Source organism: Cervus canadensis, chromosome 4, assembly GCF_019320065.1.
Source record: "Cervus canadensis isolate Bull #8, Minnesota chromosome 4, ASM1932006v1, whole genome shotgun sequence".
Classification (NCBI taxonomy): Eukaryota; Metazoa; Chordata; class Mammalia; order Artiodactyla; family Cervidae; genus Cervus; species Cervus canadensis.
Window position 1 is genome coordinate 62,231,194 of NC_057389.1, and position 25,599 is coordinate 62,256,792.

General features: G+C 38.4%; 2 protein-coding genes across 3 annotated transcripts in view; both read right to left on the bottom strand.

Moving 5' to 3' along the window:
- CATSPER3 (cation channel sperm associated 3) overlaps window positions 1-22,247 on the bottom strand; it is a 30,761-nt gene extending 8,514 nt beyond the window's left edge. Inside the window, exons 1-2 of one of the 2 annotated variants that reach the window (XM_043465471.1) lie at window positions 21,917-22,247; window positions 19,786-19,939 (exon numbers count right to left, since the gene is read on the bottom strand). In XM_043465471.1, coding sequence (XP_043321406.1) covers window positions 19,786-19,939; window positions 21,917-22,017 — 255 coding nt within the window. In that variant the 5' untranslated portion in view covers window positions 22,018-22,247. Of the gene's footprint in view, window positions 1-17,308; window positions 17,595-19,785; window positions 19,940-21,916 lie in introns of those variants that run through there. The other variant, XM_043465470.1, reaches the window with a different exon arrangement.
- LOC122439905 (protein mago nashi homolog) lies at window positions 12,964-13,607 on the bottom strand. The gene has a single exon (XM_043465472.1). It carries the CDS (start codon window positions 13,538-13,540, stop codon window positions 13,100-13,102), a length of 441 nt encoding a protein of 146 aa, XP_043321407.1. The 5' UTR covers window positions 13,541-13,607; the 3' UTR covers window positions 12,964-13,099.
- Window positions 22,248-25,599: the final 3,352 nt, after the last annotated feature.

Here is a 25,599-nt window from a genome sequence, read left to right on the forward strand (position 1 = left end):
ATTTCTTTCAGACCCTCATAGTAGTCACCCTCTACCTGATCACCTATCTTGCTGTCCTTGTTGAGAGAGGAAATCACTCCAAAATCATCACGGGGCAACTGGGTCTAATCATGGGTGACTATGTGGCTATAATGCCCATGTGACCGCAAAGACACAGCAGCCCCACTAACCCTGTAGAATGCCAGGTGTAGGTGAATTTCTTTCATTTCTCTCTGAAACCTGCAAACAACACCTCCATCGAAATAACTGCCTGCCCCTACGACACCCCCAGCCAACTCCCAGCCCCATGTTTTATTGTACGCACATTTTCCTCTGTTACAACCTAGCAGTAGAGTTACCTGACTGTAGAATATGAGCATCTTCAGCTTCACTGAATATTGCCAAATTGTATTCTGAAGCAGTTGTACCAACTTACTTTAACATCAACAATGGTCCTTTTTTTTTACATCCTTACCAACACTTCCTACTGTTGGATTTCTTAATTTTTGTTAATCTGATGAAGTGATATCTTATTTTTCATTTTGTCATTCTTCTAATTATTCATAAAGTTGGGCATCTTTTTATGTGTTTACTGAACTTCCTGTTCCTAATTTGTCCCCCAATTTTTTGCTGGATTGTTTTGTCTTTTGCTTCTTGATTTGAAAGAAAATATATCCACATACTTTGAATCCTAATCCTTTACCTGCTACATGCATTTCAAATAGCTTCTCCTACACTGAGAAATGTCATTACCTTTTCACCTCTTTAATGATCTTCTGATGAACACAAGTTTAAAGTTTTAATGGAATCAATTTAACCAAACTTTTTCTTCATTGCTTAAATATTTCATACCTTAAGATTCCTTTCCCTCCTGAGATCATATAAATCCTCTATATTTTCTTCTAAACATTTTGAAGTTTCACTTTTCAAGTTAGGTCTTTAGCTGTGTATGCTGGAAGGTAGAGATCCAACTGGAGTGTTTTCCTCCATAGGTACTGTTTAATGAAGAAACTGTCTTCCACCACTCATTTGCAGTGCCATATGACAGGGGCCAGGTTTTCATCCAAGCCAGGTCTGACTCTGAGAACTCTGTCCTCTTCCACTGGTCTATTTGTCTACCTGTGTTGTCTATTCATGCATTGTCATCCTGCTTAGTTACTAACAGGCCTTACAGAAAGACTTATAGAAAGCCTTATAGTAAGACTTCTCCCTTTTTCACTTTCAAAACCATCTTGGTTTTCCTTTCTTTCATTCTTTCATCTAAATTTTAGCATTGGCTTTTGGCAATCCATAAAAAATCCTGCAGATTTCTTTTGGAATTTCACTGATATTATATAGTTTAACCACGGGAGACTGCATCTTGAAGAAACTGAGTCTTTCTATGCATGATCTAATATATCCTTCCATTTCTCTATATCTTCTTTAATAACTTTTATATATTTCTTTCTCCTTAAAATTATTACAATACTTTTATAAGATTTGCCTCTAACACTTTCTGTATCTTATAATAAGTGCTATGCCTTTTGTTGCTGACATATTAAATATATTTTATTTATTAATCATATATCTACCAAATTTTATGGGCTTTATTTTTTTATTAACTTATTAATTGTATTAACTGTATAGTTATTCCAGATTCTTTGGGGATTTCTATGCAGAAATCATAACACCGGTGAATAATTACAGTCTTTTTTAAAACTTTCTTTCTAATTCTTAATTTTTTTATTCCTTTTCCTTATATTATACATTGGCTAAGACACTGATACAAATCTTATCAAGAATTGGACTACAGCTTAAAAAAAAATACTGTTACAATTTCACCATTGAGTGTGAACTTTGATATAGGTTTTTCACAAGTACTCTTAATTACTTTAAAACAAATCCTTTCTCTCCCTAGTTTGGTAAAGTTTTATCATGAAAAATACTCAAGATAAACTGTTTTCTGCATCTCTTAAAGTGATTTTATTGGACTTTTTTCTCCTTTAGTATTTTAAGCTAGTTAATAAAATTCCTAGATTTTTGTAATACTTGCATTCCTCGAAAAGCCCAACTTGGCAATGCTATATATTACCTTCTTCATATATTTTTAAAACTTCAGTTTCCTAATATTCTGTTTGGGATTATAATGTCCAAGTTTATGATATTGGGCATAATTTTCCTTTTTCATTTTGTCATTGTATAGTTTTGACATAAAGGTTATACTAAGTTGTCCCTTAGTATTCCCAGGGGATTGGTTCCAGGACTATCCCACAGATACCAAAATCCAAAGATGCTCAAGTCCCTTATAAAATATGGCACGGTATTTGCATATAAGCTACACATATCCTCCCCACATACTTTAAAACATTTTGAGATTACTTACATTGTTGTTGTTCAGTCGCTAAGTCGTGTCTGATTCTGCTGCCCTATGGACTGCAGCACTCCAGGCTTCCCTGACCTTCACTTTTTGGAGTTTGCTCAAACCCATGTCCGTGGAGTCAGTGATCCCATCCAACCGTCTCACCCTCTGTTGCCCCTTCTCCTGTTGCCTACAATCCTTCCCAATATCAGAGTCTTTCCCAATGAGTCAGCTCTTCCCAGCAGGTGGCAAAAGTATTAGAGCTTCAGCTTCAGCATCAGTCCTTCCACTGAATATTCAGGGTTGACTAGGATTAACTGGTTTGATCTTCCTGCAGTCCAAGGGTCTCTCAAGAGTCTTCTCCAGCATCACAGTTCAAAAGCATCAATTCTTCGGCACTCAGCCCTCAATATGTTCCAACTCTCACATCTGTACATGACTACTGGAAAAACCATACCTGGAACTTTGTCAGCAAAATGATATCTCTGCTTTTGAATACACTGTCTAGGTTTGTCATAGCTTTCCTTCCAAAGAGCAGTTCAGTTCAGTCGCTTAGTCGTGTCTGACTCTTTGCAACACCATGGACTGTGGCACACCAAGCTTGCCTGTCCATCACCAACTCCCGGAACTTACTCAAACTCATGTCCATCAAGTCGATGATGCCATCCAACCATCTCATCCTCTGTCATCCCCTTCTCCTCTTGCCTTCAATCTTTCCCAGCATCAGGGTCTTTTCCAATGAGTCAGTTCTTCGCACCAAGTGGCCAAAATATTGGAACTTCAGTTTCAGCATGAGTCCTTCCAATGAATATTCTGGACTGATTTTCTTTAGGACAGATAGGTTAGATCTCCTTGCAGTCCAAGGGAGTCTCGGGAGTCTTCTCCAACACCACAGTTCAAAAGCATCAATTTTTTGGCACTCACCTTTCTTTGTAGTCCAACTATCACATCCATATATGACTACTGGAAAAACTGTAGCTTTGACAAGACGGACCTTTGTTGGCAAAGTAATGTCTCTGCTTTTTAATATGCTGTCTAGGTTGGTCACAGCTTTTCTTCCAAGGAACAAGTGTCTTTTAATTTCTTGGCTGCAGCCACCATCTGCAGTGATTTTGGAGCCCCCAAAATAAAGTCTCTCACTGCTTCCATTATCTCCCCATCTATTTGCCATGAAGTGATAGAACCAGATGTCATGATCTTAGTTTTTGAATGTTGAGTTTTAAGCCAACTTCTTCACTCTCCTCTTTCATCAAGAGGCTCTAGTTCTTCTTCACTTTCTGCCATAAGGGTGGTGTCATCTGTGTATCTGAGGTTATTGATATTTTTCCAAGCAATCTTCATTCCAGTTTGTGCTTCATCCAGCCCAGCATTTCACATGATGTATTCTGCATATAAGTTAAATAAGCAGGGTGACAATATACAGCTTTGATGTACTCCTTTCCCAATTTGGAACTAGTCTGCTGTTTCATGTCCAGTTCTAATTGTTGCTTCTCAACCTGCATAGAGATTTCTCAGGAGGCAGGTCAGGTGGTCTGGTATTTCCTTTTCTTGAAGAATTTTCCACAGTTTGTTGTGATCCACACAGTCAAAGGCTCTGATGAAGTCAATAAAGCAGAAATAGATGTTTTTCTGGAACTCTCTTGCTTTTTCTATGATCCAGTGGATGTTGGCAATTTGATCTCTAGTTCCTCTGCCTTTTCTAAATTGAGCTTGAACATCTGGAAGTTCACAGTTCATATACTGCTGAAGTCTGGCTTAGAGAATTTTGAACATTACTTTGCTAGCGTGTAAGAGGAGTACAATTGTGCAGTAGTTTGAACATTCTTTGGCATTGCCTTTCTTTGAGATTGGAATGAAAACTGATCTTTTCCAGTCCTGTGGTCACTGCTGAGTTTTCCAAATTTGCTTTCACATTGAGTACAGCCCTTTAACAGTATCATCTTTTAGGATTTGAAATAGTTCAACTGGAATTCCGTCACCTCCACTAGCTTTGTTCGTAGTGATGCTTTCTAAAGCCCACTTGACTTCACATTCCAGGATGTCTGGCTCTAGGTGAGTGACCACACCATTGTGGTTATCTGGATCATTAAATCTTTTTTGAACAGTTCTTCTGTGTATTCTTGCCACCTCTTCTTAATGTCTTCTCCTTCTGTTAGGTCCATACCATTTCTGTCCTTTTTTGTGCCCATCTTTGCATGCAATGCTCCCTTGTTATCACTAATTTTCTCGAAGAGATCTCTAATCTTTCCCATTCTATTGTTTTCCTCTATTGCTTTGCACTGATCGCTGAGGAAGGCTTTCCTATGTCTCCTTGCTATTCTTTGAAGTGAAAGTTGCTCAGTCGCGTCCGTGACTTTGTGTTGCTTTGTGACCCCATGGCCTATACAGTTGCATTCAGAGGGGTATCTTTCCTTTTCTCCTGTGCCTTTTGCTTCTCTTCTTTTCTCACCTGTTTGTAAGGTCTCCTCAGACAACCATTTTGCCTTTTTGCATTTCTTTTTCTTGGGGATGGTCTTGATTACTGCCTCCTGTACAATGTCATGAACCTCTGTCCATAGTCCTTCAGGCACTCTGTCTATCAGATCTAATCCCTTGAATCTATTTGTCACTTCCACTGTATAATCATAAGAGATTTGATTTAGGTCATACCTGAATGGTCTAATGGTTTTCCCTTCTTCCTTTAAGTCTGAATTTGGCAACAAAGAGTTCATGATCTGAGCTACAGTCAGCTCCCAGTCTTGTTTTTGCTGACTGTATAGAGCTTCTCCATCTTTGGCTGCAAAGAATATAATCAATCTGATTTTGGTATTCTTGGCAAAACTCTGTTAGCCTTTGCCCTGCTTCATTCTGTACTCCAAGGCCAAATTTGCCTGTTACTCCAGGTCTCTCTTGACTTCCTACTTTTGCATTCCAGTCCCCTATAATGAAAAGGACATCTTTTTTTGGATGTTAGTTCTAGAAGGTCTTATAGGTCTTCATAGAACCATTCAACTTCAGCTTCTTCAGCATTACCAGTTGGGGCATAGACTTGGATTACTGTGATACTGAATGTGTTTTTTTTTTTTTTCTTTTCTTTTCTTTTATTTATTTATTTATTTATTTTTTTTGTCATACATTGATATGAATCAGCCATAGATTTACACGTATTCCCCATCCCGATCCCCCCTCCCACCTCCCTCTCCACCCGATTCCTCTGGGTCCTCCCAGTGCACCAGGCCCGAGCACTTGTCTCATGCATCCCACCTGGGCTGGTGATCTGTTTCACCATAAATAGGTGATACTGAATGTTTTTCCTTAGAAATGAACAGAGATCATTCTGTCATTTTTGAGATTGCACCCAAGTACTGCATTTTGGACTCTCTTGTTGACTATGATGGCAACTCCATTTCTTCTAAGGGATTCTTGCCCACAGTAGTAGATATAATGGTCATCCGAGTTAAATTCGCCCATTCCAGTCCATTTTAGTTCACTGATTCCTAAAATGTCAATATTCACTCTTGCCACCTCCTGTTTCACCACCTCCAATTTGCCTTGATTCATGGACCTAACATTCCAGGTTCCTATGCAATATTGTTCTTTACAGCATCGGACTTTCCTTCCATCACCAGTCACATCCACAACTGGGCACTGTTTACGCTTTGGCTCCATCTCTTCATTCTTTCTGGTATTATTTCTCCACTCCTCTCCAGTAGCATATTGGGCACCTACCAACCTGGGGAGTTCATCTTTCAGTGTCCTATCTTTTTGCCTTTTCATACTGTTCATGGGGTTCTCAAGGCAAGAATACTGAAGGAATTTGCCATTCTCTTCTCCAGTGGACCAGGTTTTGTCAGAACTCTCCACCATGACCCGTCCGTCTTGGGTGGCCCTATACAGCATGGCTGATAGCTTCTTCTTAAATAGATGCTTTCTGTTTCCATATCATTTTATTTCATAAATTTGATGCTAATCATGATAAAAATGTTTCATTGCTATCAAAATGACCAAAAAAATGGGAATGGCATTTCTGTTTCAGCAATAGAACCAGCAGCTTATCTTTCCAGAAAATGTATTCAGAAGGATTCTTTATCTGGTAAATGACAGCCAGAGCAGTCTGGGAACAGTTACATAACCTACATCATTGTGATGCTTCTTCCCAACCCGACGACCAGCACCGTGAATGACAGCTCACAGCTTTTGCATGTAGATAGCAAGTTGTCCCTCCGTCATTTGATGAAGAGATTATTTTTCTCCCCCTGAAAGGTTGTGGCACCCTTGTCAAGAATCAATTGGCCATAGGCATTTGGATTTATTTCTTTAATGTCAGCTCTATTCTATAGGTCTATGTCTGTCCTGTGAGTACCACACTCTTCATTATTGTATCTCTGTAGAAAGCTTTTTGGGGGCTTCCCTCGTAGCTCATTCAGTCAAGAATCCTCCTACAATGCAGGAGACTCAGTTCTATTACTGGGTCCAGATGATCTCCTGGAGAGGGACATGGCAACCTACTCCAGTACTCCTGCCTGGAAAATCCCATGGATAGAAGAGTGTGGTGGGCTATGGTCCATGGGGTTGCAAGAGTCAGACACAACTTAGCAAATAAGCCAACACAGAAAGTTTCTGAAGTCAGAAAATGCAAGTTCTCCAACTTTTGTTCTTCATTTTCAATATTTTCTTGGCTATTCACAGTCATATGGATTTAAGAATTTGGTTTTCAATTTCTTTTTTTAAAAGGCCATTGAAATTTTGATAGGAATTGAACTGAATTTGTAGTTCACTTTGGATAGTCCTCTTAACAAGTTTTTTAATACATGAATATAGGATGCCTTTACATTTTTTATTTAGGTTTTAATTTCTTTTAGCAATGTTTTATAATTTTCAGTTTATACATCTCTCATCTCCTTGGCTAAATTTATTCCTAGGTATTTTATTATTTTGAATGCTATTGTAAATGGCATTTTCTTAATTTCCTTTTCTGAATGTTCCTGTTAGTGTACAGAAATACAACAAATTTTGGTTGTTAATCTTGTATCCTGCAACTTTACTGAATTCATTTAATAGCTCTAATAGTTGAGTTTGTGTATGGATGTATTCTTTAGGATTTTCTATATATAAGATCAAGTCAAATTTAGGTAATTTTGGTTCTTCCTTTCCAATTTGGATAACTTTCAGTTCTTTTTCTTGCCTAATTGCTCTGGCTACAACTTTCAGTACAATGTTGAATAGCGGTGAAAGCAGGCATTTGTCTTGTTCTTAATCTCAAAGGAAAGATTTTCAGTCTTTTACCATTGAGTATTATGTTAGCTGTGGATTTCTTCATAATTGCCCATTATCAAATTAAGAAATTTCCTTTCCATTTCTAGTTTAAGTGTTTGTTCGTTTTTTAACCATGAAAGGGTACTGAATTTCATCAAATGCTTTTTCAGTTATCTACTAAGGTAATTTTGTCAACTGTTTCCTTCATTCTATTGATGTATTTATTACATTCATTGCTTTTCCTAAGCTGAACCACGCTTGCACTTCTGGGATAAATTCCACCTAGTCATGGTATGTAACTTTTTAGGTACACTTCTGGGCTCAGATGTATCTTGAGGATTAAAGCATCTATATTTGTAGGGATGTTGGTCTCTTTATTTCTTGTTATGTCTTTGGCTTTGGTCTCAGGGTAATGCTGGCCTCATGGAATGAATTCAGAAATATTCCCTCTTCTCCTATTTTTGGAAGAGTCTGAGAAGGATTGGTGATCATTGTTTTTTAAATGCAGGGTAGAATTAACCACCAAAGCCATCCAGTCCTGGGCATTTCTTTGTTGTGAGGCTTTTGATTAGTGATCCAACGTCTTTATTTATAGGTCTGTTTTGGTATGTCTGTTTTCTATTTCTTCTTAAATCAGTTTGGTAGGTGGTTATGTTTCTAGGATTTTGTCCATTTCATCTAGATTATCTAATTCATTGGTGTACCATGTGTTCACAGTATTCTCATATAAAACTTTTTATTTTTATAAGGTTGGTAGTAGTGTCCCAACTTTTCATTTCTCTCATTATTGAGTTTTCTTAGTCAGTCTAGCTAAAAGTTTATGAGCTTTGTTGATCTCTTCAAAGAACTGAATTTTAATCTTTTATTTTATTGACTTTTCTCTACTATTTCTCTATTCTCTATTTTGTTTCACACTCTAATCTTTTTTATTATTATTAAATAATTCGTGCAGGCTCCCTGGACTTGAGTCTTGCCATCTGTGTGTGTGTGTGTGGCTGTGCTGGGTCTTTGTTGCTGTGTGGGCTTTTCTCCAGTTGTGGAGACTACTCTCTAGCTGCAGTGTGTAGGTTGCTCATTGCTCACTGGCTTCTCTTGCTGCACAGCACAGGCTCTAAGGCATGAAGGCTTCAGACGTTGTGGAGCATGGGCTCAGTAGCTGTGGCTCCCAAGCACAGGCTCAGTGGGCTTAGTTGCCCTGTGGCATGTGGGATCTTCCCAGATCAGGGATCAAACCCATGTCTCCTGCACTGGCAGGTGAATTGTTTACCACTGAGCCGCCAGGGAAGTCCATTCTAATCTTTTTCACTTCTTTTCTTCAGCTAGCTTTGAGTTTAGTTTGCTCTTTTTCCAGTTCCATGAGGTATAAAGTTAGGTTATTAATTTGAGGTCTTTCTTTTGTTCTAATGCAGACATTGACAGGTATAAATATTGCTCTGAGTACTGCTTCTGTTGCAACCTATAATATTCATTATGCTGTATTTTCATGTTCATTTATCTTAAAGTATTTTCTAAACTCCTTTGTGATTTCTTCTTTGACCTATTATTTAATAGTTTGTGGTTTAATTTTCATATATTTGGAAGTTTTTCAGTTTTCCTACTGTTGTTGATTTTTAGTTTCATTCCATAACTGTCAGGAAAGATAACGTGTACGATTTCAATATTTTTTAATTTATTGAGACTTGTTTTGTTGCCTAATATGTGGTCTATCCTGGAAAATGTTTCATATGTACTTGAGAAAACTATTCTATCTTCTTGATGAACTGACTCTATTGTCAATATATAATGTCCCCCTTTGTCTCTTGTAACAGCTTTCTTTAATGTCTTTTTTTGTCTGATATGAGTATATCCAACCTAGCTTTCTTTTGGTTTCTATTTGCATGGAGTAACTCCTTTCATTTTTCATTTTCAACCTATTTGTATCTCTGAATCTCAAGTGACAGCATATATTTGATTTTTTTTTAAGACTCAATTCTCTCTAAATTGGAGAGCTTCACTTATTTATATTGAAAGTAATTACTGGTAAGAAAGAAAATATTTCTCCATTTTGCTATTTGTTTTACATATGTCACATCTTTTTTGTTCAATTCCTCCACTACTGCTCTCTTTGGTGTTTGCTTTTTTTATAGTGTATCATTTTGGTTCTTTTCTCACTTCTTTCTCTGAATTTTTAAAGTTAGTTTTTTGGTGGTTACCCTTGAGATTACAATTGACCTCTTAAATTTAAAACAATCCATTTATTTATTTATTCATTTATTTGGCTGTACCAGGTCTTAATCTTCTATCTTTGTTGCAGCATGCAGAATCTTTTAGTTTTGGCATGCCAACTCTTAGTTGCAGCATGTAGGATCTAGTTTCCTAAGCAGGAATAAAACCCAGGTTGTCTGCATTCAGAGCATGGAGTCTTAGCCACTGGACCACAAGGGAAGTCCCAACAATCCATCTTTAACTCATACAACCTTAGCTTCAATAGTGCATTAACAATTTTGTTTCTATACAACTCCATCCCTCCCCCACTTCATGTTTCTGTTGTCACAAAATACACCTAAATACAGTGCATGCCCATTAACTATCTATAATTATTTTGGACCATATAGAAAAAGAAAGGAGTTCTTTTTCAAACCCAAAATACAATACTGGCTTTTATATTTGCCTATGTAGTTACATTTATTACTTCTTTAGTTCATCATATGGCTTAACACATTATTGACCAGAGACATATTAACACTGTAGGCATTAGTTTCTGCAAAATCCCCTGGTCAATAATGTGTTAAGTTACTATCTAATTTCATTTTCACCTAAAGGACTATCTTAGCAATTCTTGTAGAGCAGATCTATCAGAAGCAAATTCTCTCAGGCTTTGTTTACCTGGAAATATCTTAATTTCTTCTTTTTTTTTTTTTTTTTTGAGGATAGTTTTGCTGGATATAGAATTATTGGTTGACAATATTCTTCTTTCAATACTTTAAACATGTCATTTCACTGCCTTCTCTCCTCACAGTTTCTGAGGAGAAATCAGCTGCTAATCTTATTGAGGACTCCTTGTATGCAACAAGGTGCTTCTGTCTTACTTGCTTTCAGAATTCTCTTTGTCTTTGACTTTTGATAGTTGATTACAATGTGTCTCAGTGTGGATCTCTTTGTTTCTCTTCAGAGTTCACTAAGATTCTTGATATATTCTTTACCAAATTTGTAAACTTTTGGGCCATTATTTCATAAAATATTCCTTCTTCCTCTTTCTCTCCTTCTGGAACTCTTACTGTGTGAATGTTGATATGCTTTATGGTGTCCCACAGGTCTCTTAAGACTGTTCATTTTTCATCATTCTTTTCTCTTTCTGTTCCTTAGGCTGACTAAGTCCAACTGATTTGACTTCACTGATAATTTCTTTTGGCTGCTCAAATATGCTCTTTATCTTTCTAATGAATTTTTTAATTTTTATACTTTACAGTTCCAAAATTTGTGTTTCATTCCTTTTTATAATTTCTCTTTACTGACATATTCTATTTGCTGAAACATGGTTCTCCTAGTTACATTCAGCTCTTTGCCTGTGAATTCCTTTAGCTCTCTGAGCATATTTTACAAAGTTGACTTAAAATCTTTGTCTGGTGTGTCCTCAGGGACAGCTTCTGTTTATTTTTCCTGTGTAGGAGAATATCTTTTTAAAAACTGGATGTTTAAAATTTTACAATGTGGTAACTCTGGAAATCAAATTCTTTCCCTCCTTATTGTTGGGTTTGTTGTTTTCATGGGTAGTAACTGTTTGTTTAGTGACTTCTCTAAACAACTTTTGTAAAGACCATATTCTTTGTAATGCATGACTTCTGAAGTCTCTTTCTTTAGTTTCTGGTCAATTAGTATTTAAATGGAGGTTTTCTTAAATGGCTCAGGCAAAAAAAAAAAAGAGGGAAACAAGGGAAGGAGAAAGAAGAAAAAAGAGAGAAGGAAAGAAAGAGAAAGGAAGGAACAAAAGAAGGAAGAGAGAAGGAGTGAGAGAAAGAGGGAGAAGAAAAACTCTCCTGGTCTTTGCAAATGGCCTCTTTGTTGAGGAACTCCTTCCATGTTGAACCGGCCCACTTACAACTGAAACTGAGTGTTAATTTTGAGCTTGTGCTGAGCCTAAAGATCGGTTACAGTGAAAGCCTGGTATATTCTCAGGTCTTTCCTAAGCATGTGTCCTGCCCTGGACATGTATGGCAGACAATGCCCTCTTTTTCCAAAGAATCTCTCTCCCTGGATTTTCCTCTCAGGCTTTCAGCATACCTATTGTTTGCTTCAAGTGCTATATTTTTTCCTCCAGGGAGCAGTGGACCAGTCACTTGCTTTTCAATGGTTTTGAGAAATGCCTAATGCATAACCACTTTCTGCCCTCAGAAAATTCCAGGTTAAGCAAAACAAAGAAAATAGCTTAGACCAATCCTTCAGACAGCCCTTTGATAGGCCAAAATAGACAAACACAATTCTTTATGAACAAAAGTCTTCTCTGTTTTTTCTAGACCCAGGGGCCAAAGTCCCACCCTGGGAACACAGGCTGCCATCTTCAGGACCATCACCTTGATGAAGAGATATAGGGCCAAAGGCACGTAAAAATGCTGCAAAGTTTTCCTACTTTTTTAAAGTTCCCCTTTCTTGACTCAGTGTTCACTCAGTTTCTATAAATCTTTGGCTGTTTTCCAGAGTTTTGACAGCTTTGTCTCCTTTTTAGCTGTTTCTGTGAACAGATGGATTTTTGAAGCTACCTACTCTGTCTTTTCGCTGGCATCATGTCTCTACATTTTTGAAGAACAGTTTTTGCTAGATTTTGCATTCTAGTTTGATAGTCTTTCTTTAAGCACTTTGAATATGACATCCTTTGCCTTCTGGCGACTATAGTTTTGGATGAAAAGTCAACTACTCATTTTATTGAGGATACTTTGTATGCAATGAATCACTCCTCCATGATGGTCTCAAATTCTCCCTTTGTCCTTGTCTTTCAACAATTTGTTTATAACGTGTCTAGGTGGATCTCTGAGTTTGTTGATTGTGTTGGATGTTCAGACTGTTTTTCATGAAATTTGGGGCGTTTTTGGCCATTATGCCTTCACATATTCTTTCTATCCTTTCTCTCCTCTCCTGTGACACCAATTGCATGCATGTTTCTATGTCTGATGATGTTTCATGGGTTTCTGCTCATTTTTATTCATTCACTTTGCTTTCTGTTCCTCATACTGGAAATCTCAATTGACCTGTCTTTCTGTTCTTTAGTTCTTTCTTTCACTACCTCAAACTTGTTGTTGAATTCCTCCATTGAATTTTCATTTCAATTATTGTACTTTTCAACTACAGGGTTTCTATTTGGCTCTTTTTATTTTATTTTATTTTTTTTATTTTTTATTTTTTCACATGTTCAGGTCTTTATAAAATAAAAAAATGCATTTTGTTACATATTTATTAAAGACAATCATTTATAGTTTATAAAAAAAATATTGCCTTGATACACACAAAAATGTCTAGATAATGGTAATTAAAAGCAGCACTCCCACCTCCCTTGTGTCCACATCAATGTTCCATCTAGATTGGCTTAATCTTGAAGTGTAATCCAATAAGACTGAAGACCAAACACTTCAGGTCCTGGACAAGATAATAAAATACTCGTAAGCCTTCTGGATCCTTGGATTGATTGACATCAATAAGGGAACCAATTTTTGATGTTGTGAAAGAAATGTGTTCGTCTCCAATGACAATTTCAAGCTCCTGCCGGCCCACTCGGTCAGGAGGTGGCCACAATGCATCATCCTCTTTGGTAATTTCACTGTCATCAATTATTCTCTTTAGTTCCTCCATCACACTTTTATGTACATAAGCCTCTTTTCTGATCATGACATCATTTTTGTAAGTGCTGTTGTTGGCATATCTCAATTTCCCGTCGGGCCGGAACTCAAATTCCAGGAATTCGTGGCTGAATTTGCCTTTGTGCCCCACGTAGTAACGCAGGTAAAAGTCACTCTCCATGGCTCGCAAAACGGAGACGAGACCGAACTTTCAAGAGCAAACCGCACCACCACTAAACTTATTTGGCTCTTTTTAATAATTTCTCTTTACTCATATTCTCTATTTGGTGAGACATTGCTCTCATACTTTCATTTAGTTCTTTAGATGTGGGTTTTTTCCCTAGCTCTTTGAACATAGCAGCCAATTAAAATCTTTGTCTAGTAAGTCCAACAGATGGGCTTCCTTGGGGTGAGTTTCTATTGTTTACTTTTTTCTTGTGTAGAGATCATACTTTCTTGTTCTCTGCATGTATTATAATTTTTTTTCTTTTTTGGTTGGAAATTGAACATTTTTAATCATATAATATTGGAAACTGTGGAAATCAGGTATTCCCCCTCTTCCTAGGGCTTTGTTGTTGTTGCTGTCCTTTTTTTTTAAGAGACTTTCCTGAACTAATTCTACATGACTTTGTCATGTGTGGTCACCAAATTCTCTGCTCAGTTAGCTTAATGGTCTGCTAATAACTGAACAGATATTCCTTAAATTCCTGAAATCCCTAAGTCTCCCAGCCTTGCCAAGGGGCTCTGTGTGTTGGGGCATGTATTTAATGCCTCAGAAGTTTACAACCCTGCCTTAACATTTATTTGCTGCTTGCACAGAATCTCAAGATTAGTTTGAGGTGACAGATCAGGGCCTCCTCCATGCTTTCCTCATATCTTCACTGGGATCCCTAAGACTGTTAATAATTTCTCAGTTTTATAGATAACCAGGCGCTTTCATACATATTATTTTCAATGACCTCAATAGCCACCCTGGAAGGTGTGTGTTAATACTATTTTACAAATGTAGCTGAACCACATAGAGGTTAAGAAACGTGACCAAATTCTCACAGCTGGTGAGACAGTAGTAAAGCTAAGGCTTGAACCCAAATCTGCATAAGTCTGCATCCTTTCCACAGCACAGAACTTCCTTAGGCTTACAAGCAAAGATCACTACTGAAGCATGTTTAATAATCCTTATGGCTTCTGAAGAACAATCAGAGGATTCAGATCCCTCAACTCATCTCTTCCCCAGTCCTTACCCAAGCCCTATACTTAACATAATTCTCTACAATCCGTGACCAAACTCTGTGGGATGCTGGTGTGGAATGTACTGCCATACCAACACATTCACAGAAGTGGTGCCAAGTGGACCCTGCACATCCAAGACACTGATTAGGATATTCCATCACCTCTACCACCTCTGACACCACATTATGTTGATGTTAACCCTTTTCATCACCAAGAAGGAAATTTGCTATTTACCATAAATGAAGATAAAGCGCCTCTTCAATCTTTTTTTATTGTAGAATAAAATACACATACAGAACCACACAAATACATAGCCTAATGGGTTGTTCCAAAGCCAACACCCCTGTAACTACCACCTAAGTCAAGAGTTAGAACCTTGCCAACTATCCCAGAAGCCTCTCCATATGCTCCATTCCAACCACAACTCCGTCCCTTTCCCCCAAGTTAACCATTGTCCCTATATTTATAGTGATCATTTTCTTGCACTTCTCCATAGATAGAAACTCATGTGTGCATTCCTAGAATACTTTTTTTATTAAAAACTTTTTCAAAATTTGATATGTCTTTTAAGTTTCCTATTCATTTTTTTCTTCCTTTCCTTAAAGTTTATTTGTCGAAGAAACCAGACAACTTGACTTGTAGAATTTCATCATCTGGATTATGCTGACTGCACACTTATGTTCTTCTGTCCTCTATTTCCTAGAAATAGGATGCTAGATGAAAAGACTTGATCCGATTCAGATCTGATCTTCTTTTAATATTTCTTTTTATTATTTATTTATTTGGCTGTGCCAGGTCTTAGTTAGTTGCAGCATGTGGGATCTTTGATCCTCGTTGTGGCATGCAGGATCTTTAGTTGCAGCAGGTGGAATTTAGTTCCCTGACCAGAGATCAAACCCATGTCACCTGCACTGGGAGTGCAGAGTCTTAGCCACTGGACCACTAAAGAAGTCCCAGATTTGATCTTTCTCATAAGATGATAGGTTCTGTTCTTTTCTAGGAGGCAAAAAAAAAAATGTCTGGTTGTCTCTCTTTTTATGAGGGAAGCGATCATTAATGCTCAAAATGCCTAAATCCTGTAATTCACTAGCAGTTGAAAAACTGTGATATTTTAATTTTGTCAATTATTTTTCATTTATTAACTGGGATATTTCTATAAAGAGATATTCCCCTTATCTACTATGTTGTTAAGCAGTAATACAATTCATATAAGAAAGGTCAGTAAAGCTTGATTCCTTCCCTTAATTTAACAGTTTTTGAAATAAAGTATTAGTTCCTTGTGCTGCTGTTCTCAGGCACTTCAGTTGTGTCCAACTCTTTGCGACCCCATGGAAAAGGCTCCTCTGTCCATGGGATTTCCCAGGCAATAATAGTGGAGTAGGTTGCCATGCCCTCAGGGATCTTCCTGACCCACGGATCAAACCTGCATCTCTTATGTCTCCTGTACTGCAGGAGAATCCTTTACTGCTGAGCCACCAAGTATCACCCTCCAGAAGTGACCCATCAGCTTTTTTTGTATCATTGTAAACTTACAGATTATTTGGTGAGGTTCAAAATCCACTATAATTATTATCCTTATTGAAGCTCAAAGTGTCCCATCTTTAGCCAGTAGGAGTCTCATCAAGTTGTCTCCTGAGTCCTTTGGACATGACCCCAGTAATCTTTGGGCTTCCCTGATAGCTCAGTTGGTAAAGAATCCACCTGCAATGCAGGAGACCCCAGTTTGATTCCTGGGTTGGGAAGATCCCCTGGAGAAGGGATAGGCTACCACTCCAGCATTCTCGGGCTTACCTTGTGGCTCAGCAAGTAAAGAATCCACCTGCAAGGCAGGAGACCTGGGTTCGATCCCGGGGTTGGGAAGATTCCCTGGAGAAGGGAAAGGCTACCCACTCCAGTATTCTGGCCTGGAGAATTCCATGAACTATACAGTCCATGGGGTCGCCGAGTTAGACACAACTGAGTGACTTTTACTCACAGTAATCTTTGATAGCTTCCTTGCTATGTGTACAAGATATTCTGAGCTCATTTGGTATAGTTTCAGGCCTAAACCTGCAATCAACCATGTCTCAAAAAATCCCTAGCTCCTTCTAGTGATAAACAGTATTTCAACACCACATTATGGGCACTAAGGATGCATGATTAAGTTGGTCAGTGTTCTAGGTTTTTCAATGGATAATGATAAAATATATTAGGGATTTATATTGATACTTCCAATTTAAATGCAAAACTACAGGGTTTTATTTTGTCTATATTATATTCATACTTCCTTTCTTCCATGAGTAACCTGGTTCTCAAGAATACTGAGAATAACAGAATTAAACTGTCCCATAATTACTCATCTACTTTATCCTGTATCACACACACAATAGTCCCAGAGTAATACTAGGAGCATCACCACAAAGTTGATTTCTGACAAATGGTTTAAAATTTTGCATCAACTCTCCCATTCTTCCCCATTTTAATCAATATTATACCTTCATTGTCAGAGTATATTTTCATTTGTGCTATATTCTCTCCTTGTTAACCCATAATTGTGATTAGTTCTAGAAATAAAAACATATTTTACTGTTCATTGCCTTTCCAGTATTGATACTTCTTTAGTAATTTTAGTTGGCTGAAACTTACTCCTTATTAAATAGATTCCTAAGAAAGGGCTCATGGGAGCAATATTAGTCAAGATTTTTTTATGTTGATGACAGTTTGTCTATGCCCTGTATACCTGAAAGTCAGTTCTGCTGGATCCAGAATTCTTGGTTTGCATTTTCTTTCCTAAAGTATCTTAAATGTTTGACTCCATTTTCCTTTATTTATTTCTGGCTGTGCTGGGTCTTCACTGCCATGCAGGCTTTTCCCTAGCAGAGGTGAGCAGGCTCTACTCTTCATTACAGTGCAGTTTTCCCATTGTGGTGGCCTCTCTTGCTGTGGAGCCACAGGAGGGCTTCAGTAGTTGAGGAGCATGGTCTCAGTAATTGTGGCTCCTGGGCTCTAGATCACCGGTTCAAGAATTGTTGCACATGGGCTTAGTTATCCCACAGCATGTAGGATCTTCCCAGACCAGGGATCGGATCCATGTCTCCTGCACTGCCAGGCAGATTCTTTAACCACTGAGCCACTTGGGAAGCCCCGTTTTCACTCAGCATAAAGCATTACCATAGCAGAGTTTAATAATAATTTTCTTTTCCTTATAAGCCTCTTAGCTTGCTGCTGCTAAGTCACTTCAGTCGTGTCCGACTCTGTGCGACCCCATCCCTGGGATTTTCCAGGCAAGAACACGGAGTGGGTTGCCATTTCCTTCTCCAATGCATAAAAGTGAAAAGTGAAAGTGAAGTCGCTCAGTCATGGCTGACTCTTCGAGACCCCATGGACTGCAGCCTACCAGGCTCCTCCATCCATGGGATTTTCAAGGCAAGAGTACTGGAGTGGGGTGCCATTGCCTTCTCCAGCCTCTTAGCTTAGATGCTAACAATTTCCTCCACACCTCTTTCCTTCAAAGTGAAAGTGAAAGCTGCTCAGTTTTGTCCGACTCTTTGCAACCCCATGGACTATACAGTCCGTGGAATTCTCCAGACCAGAATACTGGAGTGGGTAGCTGTTCCTTTCTCCAGGGGATCTTCCCAACCCAGGGATCAAACCCAGGCCTCTTGCATTGCAGGCAGATTCTTCACCAGCTGAGCCACCAGGGAAGCCCAAGAATACTGGAGTGGATAGCCTATCCCTTTCTCCAGGGGATCTTCCTGACCCAGGAATTGAACTGGAGATTCTTTACTAACTGAGCTACCAGGGAAGCCAAAGGGATTCCTTCACATTCTTTTACTAGAATATGTTCTGGTGTTTGTTAAGTCCATATTCTCAATATACAATGAGTGCTCTTTCAATATATAGTTTCTTTTATTTCAGATAACTTTTCTTAGAATTTACATTTGAGTGTTTATTCTGTTTCATTACTTTGCTTCTATTTCACATTCAGAGATTCCTATTATCCTTAAGTGGGATCATTTTTCCCCAATCTTCAATGTTCATCATTTTCTCTTGTATACTTTTTAATCTCTTCATTTATTACTGATTTTTAATTTAAAATTACTGATTTTATTTAAAAAATTAAAATTTTTATCTCTCCCATTTAATCCTATATTTCTAAGTCTTTATCTGCTGTATTTAATTGCTCTTAGTCTAATTTGGTCTTTATTCTTGAAATGATTTTATTTCTAATTCTTTTCTTAGTTCTATCACTTCACTCTTTTCTTTCCTAACATCACTTTTGTAAAAATTTACCTTGTTCTGAAATACTACAGGTTTTATCTGTTTTGTGAACATATCTTTGTTGTGGGCTTTCATTATCTGTAGTAATATTATTCTCCACTTTGTTCTTTTGTTCTTATAATTTTATATGGGATTTTACCACAATCTTTTTCTATTATACTTTTTTATATGAAATTAATTTTCCTGAACTTTTAGGAGAAAGCATGATTCTAACTTTAAATATCCATTCTTGATTTAACATGTGGTAGCTTTATTTTTGAAGTTTCCTGGTTCTGTTTCCCTTCTCCAATTTTATCTGAACCTCTTCTCCTTTTCCTGGGTCTCTTACCTGCTCAATTTTCATTCCACTCCCAATATTTCCCATAAGTATGGAACTCTACCCTTGAAAGTAGCCTTGGACAGTCAGTTTTTAAAGTTACAGGGTCTGAACCATTCTAGCCCCTTCATAAATTGCAGGGACCTCCTGTGTTACACCACAACTAATAGATTAGGCAACACACTCTCTGGTATCAACTGCTATTCAAGACTTATTGACTTTCCTCTGCTTCCTCTGCTACAGATGCTAATACTATGCAGTGTGGCTCTTGGTAAGGATCTCTTGTAACTAGTTTTGTTGTTGCTGTTGTTTTGGTTTTGGTTTTCGGTTACGTTGCGTACCATGTGGGATCTTAGGTCCTTGACCAGGGGTCAAACCCACACTCCTTGCACAGGAAGTGTGCAGTCTTAAACACTGGACAGGGAGGGAAGTCCCTTTTGTTAACTAGTTTTAATGTAAATGCTGTCACTACTGCGGCCACCATCTTCTTAGATTTTAGGGTATATTTTAATAGTCCTTAGAATTTTTCTATAGAAAACTTTTTGAACAAAATGCCTTAAGAGTCTTAGAACAGTTTCGGAAAGAAAACAGAAGGAAATGGACCCATTTTGTCTACTTACCTCAAAAAGTCTGAACAAGCTGTATCTTGTTTTATAATCAGTCCACAAGACCATAAAAAATGCATTCATTGAGACGGTGCTAATCATAATTATCTTAAAGAGACGACTCATTATGACTTTCTTCACAAATGCCTGAAACTGAGTATCTTTCCTCCTGTCAGAAAGTTGAATAAGAGGTGTGATTATCTTGCAACAGAGCTAGATCCCCAAACGATGCACAGTTTTTTAGGAACTAGGGTCTGCTTTCCCCCTTCTGTGACTATAATTCTAATCCATATATATACTTTAAATTTGCAATGAAATGCTGACTAAATGACCACTGAAATATGTATGACAATCGAAGGGTAGGTCTGTCCCCACTCAGTTAACTCAGTTCAATCTCTCTAGACTTATGGAAAAAAAATGATTACCGCTCCTTCTCAAACAAAGCATCATCTTCCTTTACTCATGCAACAAATTTTCAGTGAAAGCCAAAGTTGCTCAGTCGCGTCCAACTCTTTGTGACCCCATGGACTATACAGTCCATGGAATTCTCCAGGCCAGAATACTGGAGTGGGTAGCCGTTCCCTTCCCTAGGGTATCTTCCCAACCCAGGGATCAAACCCAGGTCTCCCGTATTACAGGCGGATTCTTTACCAGCTGAGCCACCAGGGAAGCCCAAGAATACTGGAGTGGATAACCTATCCCTTCTCCAGGGGATCTTCCTGACCCAGGAATCAAACCGGGGTCTTCTGCATTGCAGGCAGGATTCTTTACCAACTGAGCTATGATAGCTCGAAACTTTCAGTAACTACTCTTCAACTCACTCATTTATTCACTCAACAAGTTTTTATTGAATGATTACTATATGCCAGGCAATACAGTAGTCCCTTGAGATATAAGGTGAAGTAAAACTATATACAGTCAGTCTAGTAGGGAAAACTGCTAATCAAATACCCATACAAGCACTTACACATCAATGATTTTTAAAAACTGACCACTCTAAGAAAAAATGGGCAAGCACATAATCAATTCATGAAAGAAATACAATGGCAGTGAAGTTCCCCTCCCTATGTTCAGCAGCACTACTAATCAAGGAGGTGCAAATTAAGTAAAACCATTAACTTTGCTTATGAAATTAGCAAAGACTTAAACTTGATAATATTTAATGCTGGCAAGAGTGCAGTGTGATGGAACATTCTCATAAACTGCCAGGGAAATGTAAACTGACCAATTTTTCTGAAAAACATTAGTTGTGTTCATATCCTCAGACCCAAGGAATCTATCCCAAGAGAATACAATTGGACATGCTGTGACTTTAGCCTAACGTGTTTATCTCATCATTATTTGCTGTAATAAAAACTTGGATACAATTGAAAAGTCTAACCAAAAGAAGACAGGTTGAGTAAACTATGGCACATCCAGCTAATGGAATATTGCACAGATACCACAACATGTCTACATATTTTTCATGATTTAGAAAAATGCTTATGACCACTGGATAGCAAAACATAGAAACAATACAATACAAAAATTCTCAAAAAACAAAACAAAACAAAAAAATTCTCTTACTTAAAATTATCTCAACTGTGCAAAGCAGGTAGAAAAAAATTCAGCATGAAATATGCCAAAATGTTGCCGTGTCTGCCTACTGATGGTAAAGTTACAGGTAATTCTTTTTCCTGTTTATATTTATCTGTGTTTTTCAATTTTCCTCATGTAACAAATGAACAGTCTCACACAGTAAAAAAACTATAGAATGTATATACTTCTATAACCTATAAAAATAAAATATATAATTTCCACTATCTGATTTGAGATCATGTCTATTACCAAAACAAACAAACAAAAAAGCCTTCAAATTATCTAACACAGTATTGAACCAAAAAGGAAAAGATGGAACAAACTAGTCATTTGGTCTACAGGTCAAATAAGAGTGTGATTGAATATCTGATTAACCAGCCAACTGTGACAGTAAAGCTGAGAAAATTGTTTGGCTGAGACTTCAACAACCTCACCAGTCGGAGAAATCAGATTATCTAGGATGAGTCCCTCAGTTTGGGAAGTGGAAGAGTGCCTATGAGAAGAGGCTAAGAGCCCTCAACACTGCCATCTGCATACTTGTTAAGCAAGAGAAATAAAGAATATTTACTGAAATTTCCATAATTTCTCAGAGAACATCTGTGACGCATTCTCGAACAGTGAGTTAGAAAGGATTCTTGCATGGTCCTGGTGATAAAAGTGCTGAGACATTTTCCAAATTTTCAATTTTTATTCCTTGCTTTAACCATCCAACAGAAAATCTCTGCTTAGGAATCTCCTCGCATCTAGATTCCACAAGGTCACAGAGAAGTGTCCACAGAGGGAATCCTTGCTTTATGAGGTCACTCTTTACAGCCCAGTATGTTATTAGCCAGCAGGCCCCTGTAGGGGAGAACTCCCCACGGTTTTACCCACATATCCTCTCTTCCCAAGGAGACCAAGCACCTCCATTCAGCATAAGAGTCATGAGTGAGTGAGTGAGTGAGTGAGTGAGTGAAAGTCGCTCAGTCGTGTCTGATTCTTTGTGATCCCATGGACCGCAGCCCACCAGGCTCTCCTCTGTCCATAGGATTCTCCAGGCAAGAATACTGGAGCAGGTTGCCGTTCCCTTCTCCAGGGAGAAGAGTCAAGAGCACCCTGCAATTGTGAAGCTCTGGGATAAAACTAGAAGACAACAAACAGGCCAGACAAGAGCCTTCCTTCTTCAGGAAGTGCCCTCATCTGACAGAGGCCCTTAATAATGTGTTAGAATAGGTCAAGGGTCATAGAAGAGGGGAAAGTAAAATTCTCTGGGCTTCTAAGAGCAAGAGTGCACAGCCAGGGCACAGCACTGGAGACACCTGGAAGGACAAGGAAAGATTCTGATGGGTTTGGGGCTAGAACACAAGAAACAGGAGGTGCAGAGGTTATCCATGCCCAACACTGGCTAACTGGGGACCCAAAATGTACACATATGAACCACCTAAAGAATGTAAGGGAAGAGTCTTGGGGTAGAAATGTTTTAGGTTCAAGAGCAACAGGCACTATTCCTCTGTTCAATTCTTGGGATGAATATATTCTTCTCATTCTCCTACTCCTAGCTCCTTTGACTTCCAAGGCATATCAATATATAGGTTTCTGGGTAGTCCTGTATTGAATTAAATGGTTAGTTAGCCAAATTGGTCAAATTCCTGGAAACTTTATTTCTTGGACCATAATAGAAGGAGGAAAACACCTTACCACTTCCAACATCCGAAGTATTCTGGAACAAGTGTTTTAAACTATTTCTCGTAGAAAAATACTCTTGGAGGCAAGCAGAATACTGAACTGGGAAATAACATCTTATCTACTCAGTCTCTCCACTTAAAATCATCAACAGTAAAGCTCTAAGAAACACTGATTTATGTTCTCAGGATTCACACGTTGGCCTCACCTTATTCTACATTCTCTTCCTCAGGAGTCAAGTTTCTCTGATGCCTCCTACTGCCTCCTTTGATCATATGCCAACACCTTTTGGGCTTCTGCCTACACCCACAGTGGTCTCCTGGAAGAGCTGCTGAATCAGTTCTCCATCTCTGTTTCCATGTGCCTCAATACATCAGTGGGTCTAATTCCATCGAGGCACTCAGGAGGCCCTCGGTAATGTATGCTATGTGGATACACAAATGAATGTCCTCAGGGATCCTTATGCTCACTCAAGTAGCTGAGCATAGCGGAATTTTATTTCCAGGAACCCCAAGAATATACTCCTATGCGTCCCCTCTTTAAGCACCAAAACACACTTTAGGGAGAAATGAAGAAAAGACTAAGAATATAAAAGATTCTTGGGACTTCCCTGGTGGGTCCAGTGGTTAAGAATCCACCTTGCAATACAGGGAATGTGAGTTCGATCCTTGGTCGGGGAACTAAGATCCCCACATGTCATGGGGGAGCTAAGCCTGCTGGCTGCAACTACTGAGCAGATACCACTAGAAATTCCATGTGCCACCATGAAAGCCCGTGTGACGCAACAACATGACACTGCCCCCCAAATAAATATTTTTTTTTAAAGAATATAAAAAATTCTTCCATGATGCTTGGTGGGGTAAGGAAAGATGGCAGGCTGGAAGCATTCAAGAAGAGACCAGTTGATCTTGGTATATGACATCAGCCAACCAAAGCTGAATATGGTTTCTAGAGTCACTGATGATGAAACCTGGTCTGGGACTGGAACTCCAGCTGATGAGTGGAACCAAAGGTGACCAGCTTCTCTCGGCCTACTGAAATCACCTTCATGGATAGGTGGGCAGGATAAATATCTTGGGATGAGAAGCTAAAGGGCCACCTCTTCTGCCCTGCTTCTTACCCAGAGGGTAAGTTAGCAGCAACTTACCCTCTGCCTGACTGGCACAGCACCACCTCAGCTGCACACAGCCAGGGACAGTCAGAGGCACAGCAGCTTGTGACTCAAAGTCTTCTCGCCAAGTCATTCCTAATTCCACGGAACTGGAATTGAAGCACGAAGCTCACATATTATATCCAAACCCTATTACAGTTCCTGCTGTGTTGCAGGAAACTTTATAGAACTGAAAGTTACTGAGTTCAACTAGTATATTTTTGAACACTGGATTAGAAATTATACAGACTGCTCCACATTAGTAGTCTAGTACTTCAGTACACTGATGGAAGTTAGCAATGTGTCCATGTAAAACATACGTGCTACTGCTTTTTTGGCTCAAGCAAAAACATAAAGAATCATGCTTATCCTATTTGTCTAAAGACTTCCTAAATCCTATCAATGTCAGTAATCACAATTTTCAAAGCTTTCACTAACTTCATTTTAGAAAAGAACACCGTCAATCATCCTATCTCTAATTTATTATCTATGGAGGTCATGCAAAGGGTCATAGGTCATGTCTATTTAACCCCCCCTTTATTCCAGTGATCATTTAAAAAAAAAAAAAACCGAGGGAAACCAAAGCTTGACATATCAGAGAAACCACTGTTATCACAAAGATTTGGAACAGAAGAAAACTTGGGGGCCTCCAACTTTGACAATGTCTCCTTTAAGTTGAAATGTCAGTTACTTTGAGCAAATCTGGGGATTTGTTCTGTTGGAATTTACCCCAGGGAGTATTTTCATGGACTTGTGATATGAGACTTTGATTCTCTAAAGTTCATGAGTTCCAACAGATGTGACATCCCTTAACATGGACCTTATGTCAAACCCTCACATAGACGCCAATTACTAGCTACATTCTCAGGTCCTGACCATAGCAGTTATAGTTTATGCACTATATAGGTTAATAGTTTAGCCTCTCAGACTTACATTCAAAATATGGTGAAAGGTTTCCATTCAAGGAACAGCGAAACAAGTTAAATGACACCACAAGGGAGCAAATAAACAAATCCAGAAGGTTGAATATTCTAGAGGACCCAGGTCTTACAGGAGGTCAGTGACATAAGAGGGAACTAAGGGCAGGGGGCTTCCTAGCTCTAGACGAAAGCTTAAAGAGACACAACAACCAGATGTGATGGGAGACGTCATGTGGATCCTGATCAGGACAAAATTACTGTCCAAAGACATTCTTGACCTTCAAGACAATTTGATTTTGCCCAGGTATTAGGTGATACCAAGAAATTATGGTTTTATTTTTTTAGGTGTGATAAGTGCATTTTGGTTTCTATTTAAAAATGACCATATTTTCTAGGGATGTTTACTAGAGGATGTAGGGATAAAATCACATGCTATCTGAGATTTGCTTTTACATACTTAAGCAAAGAAAAAGGAAATGGGAGATTATATGAAGTAACTGGCAAGATCTTGGTAACTGT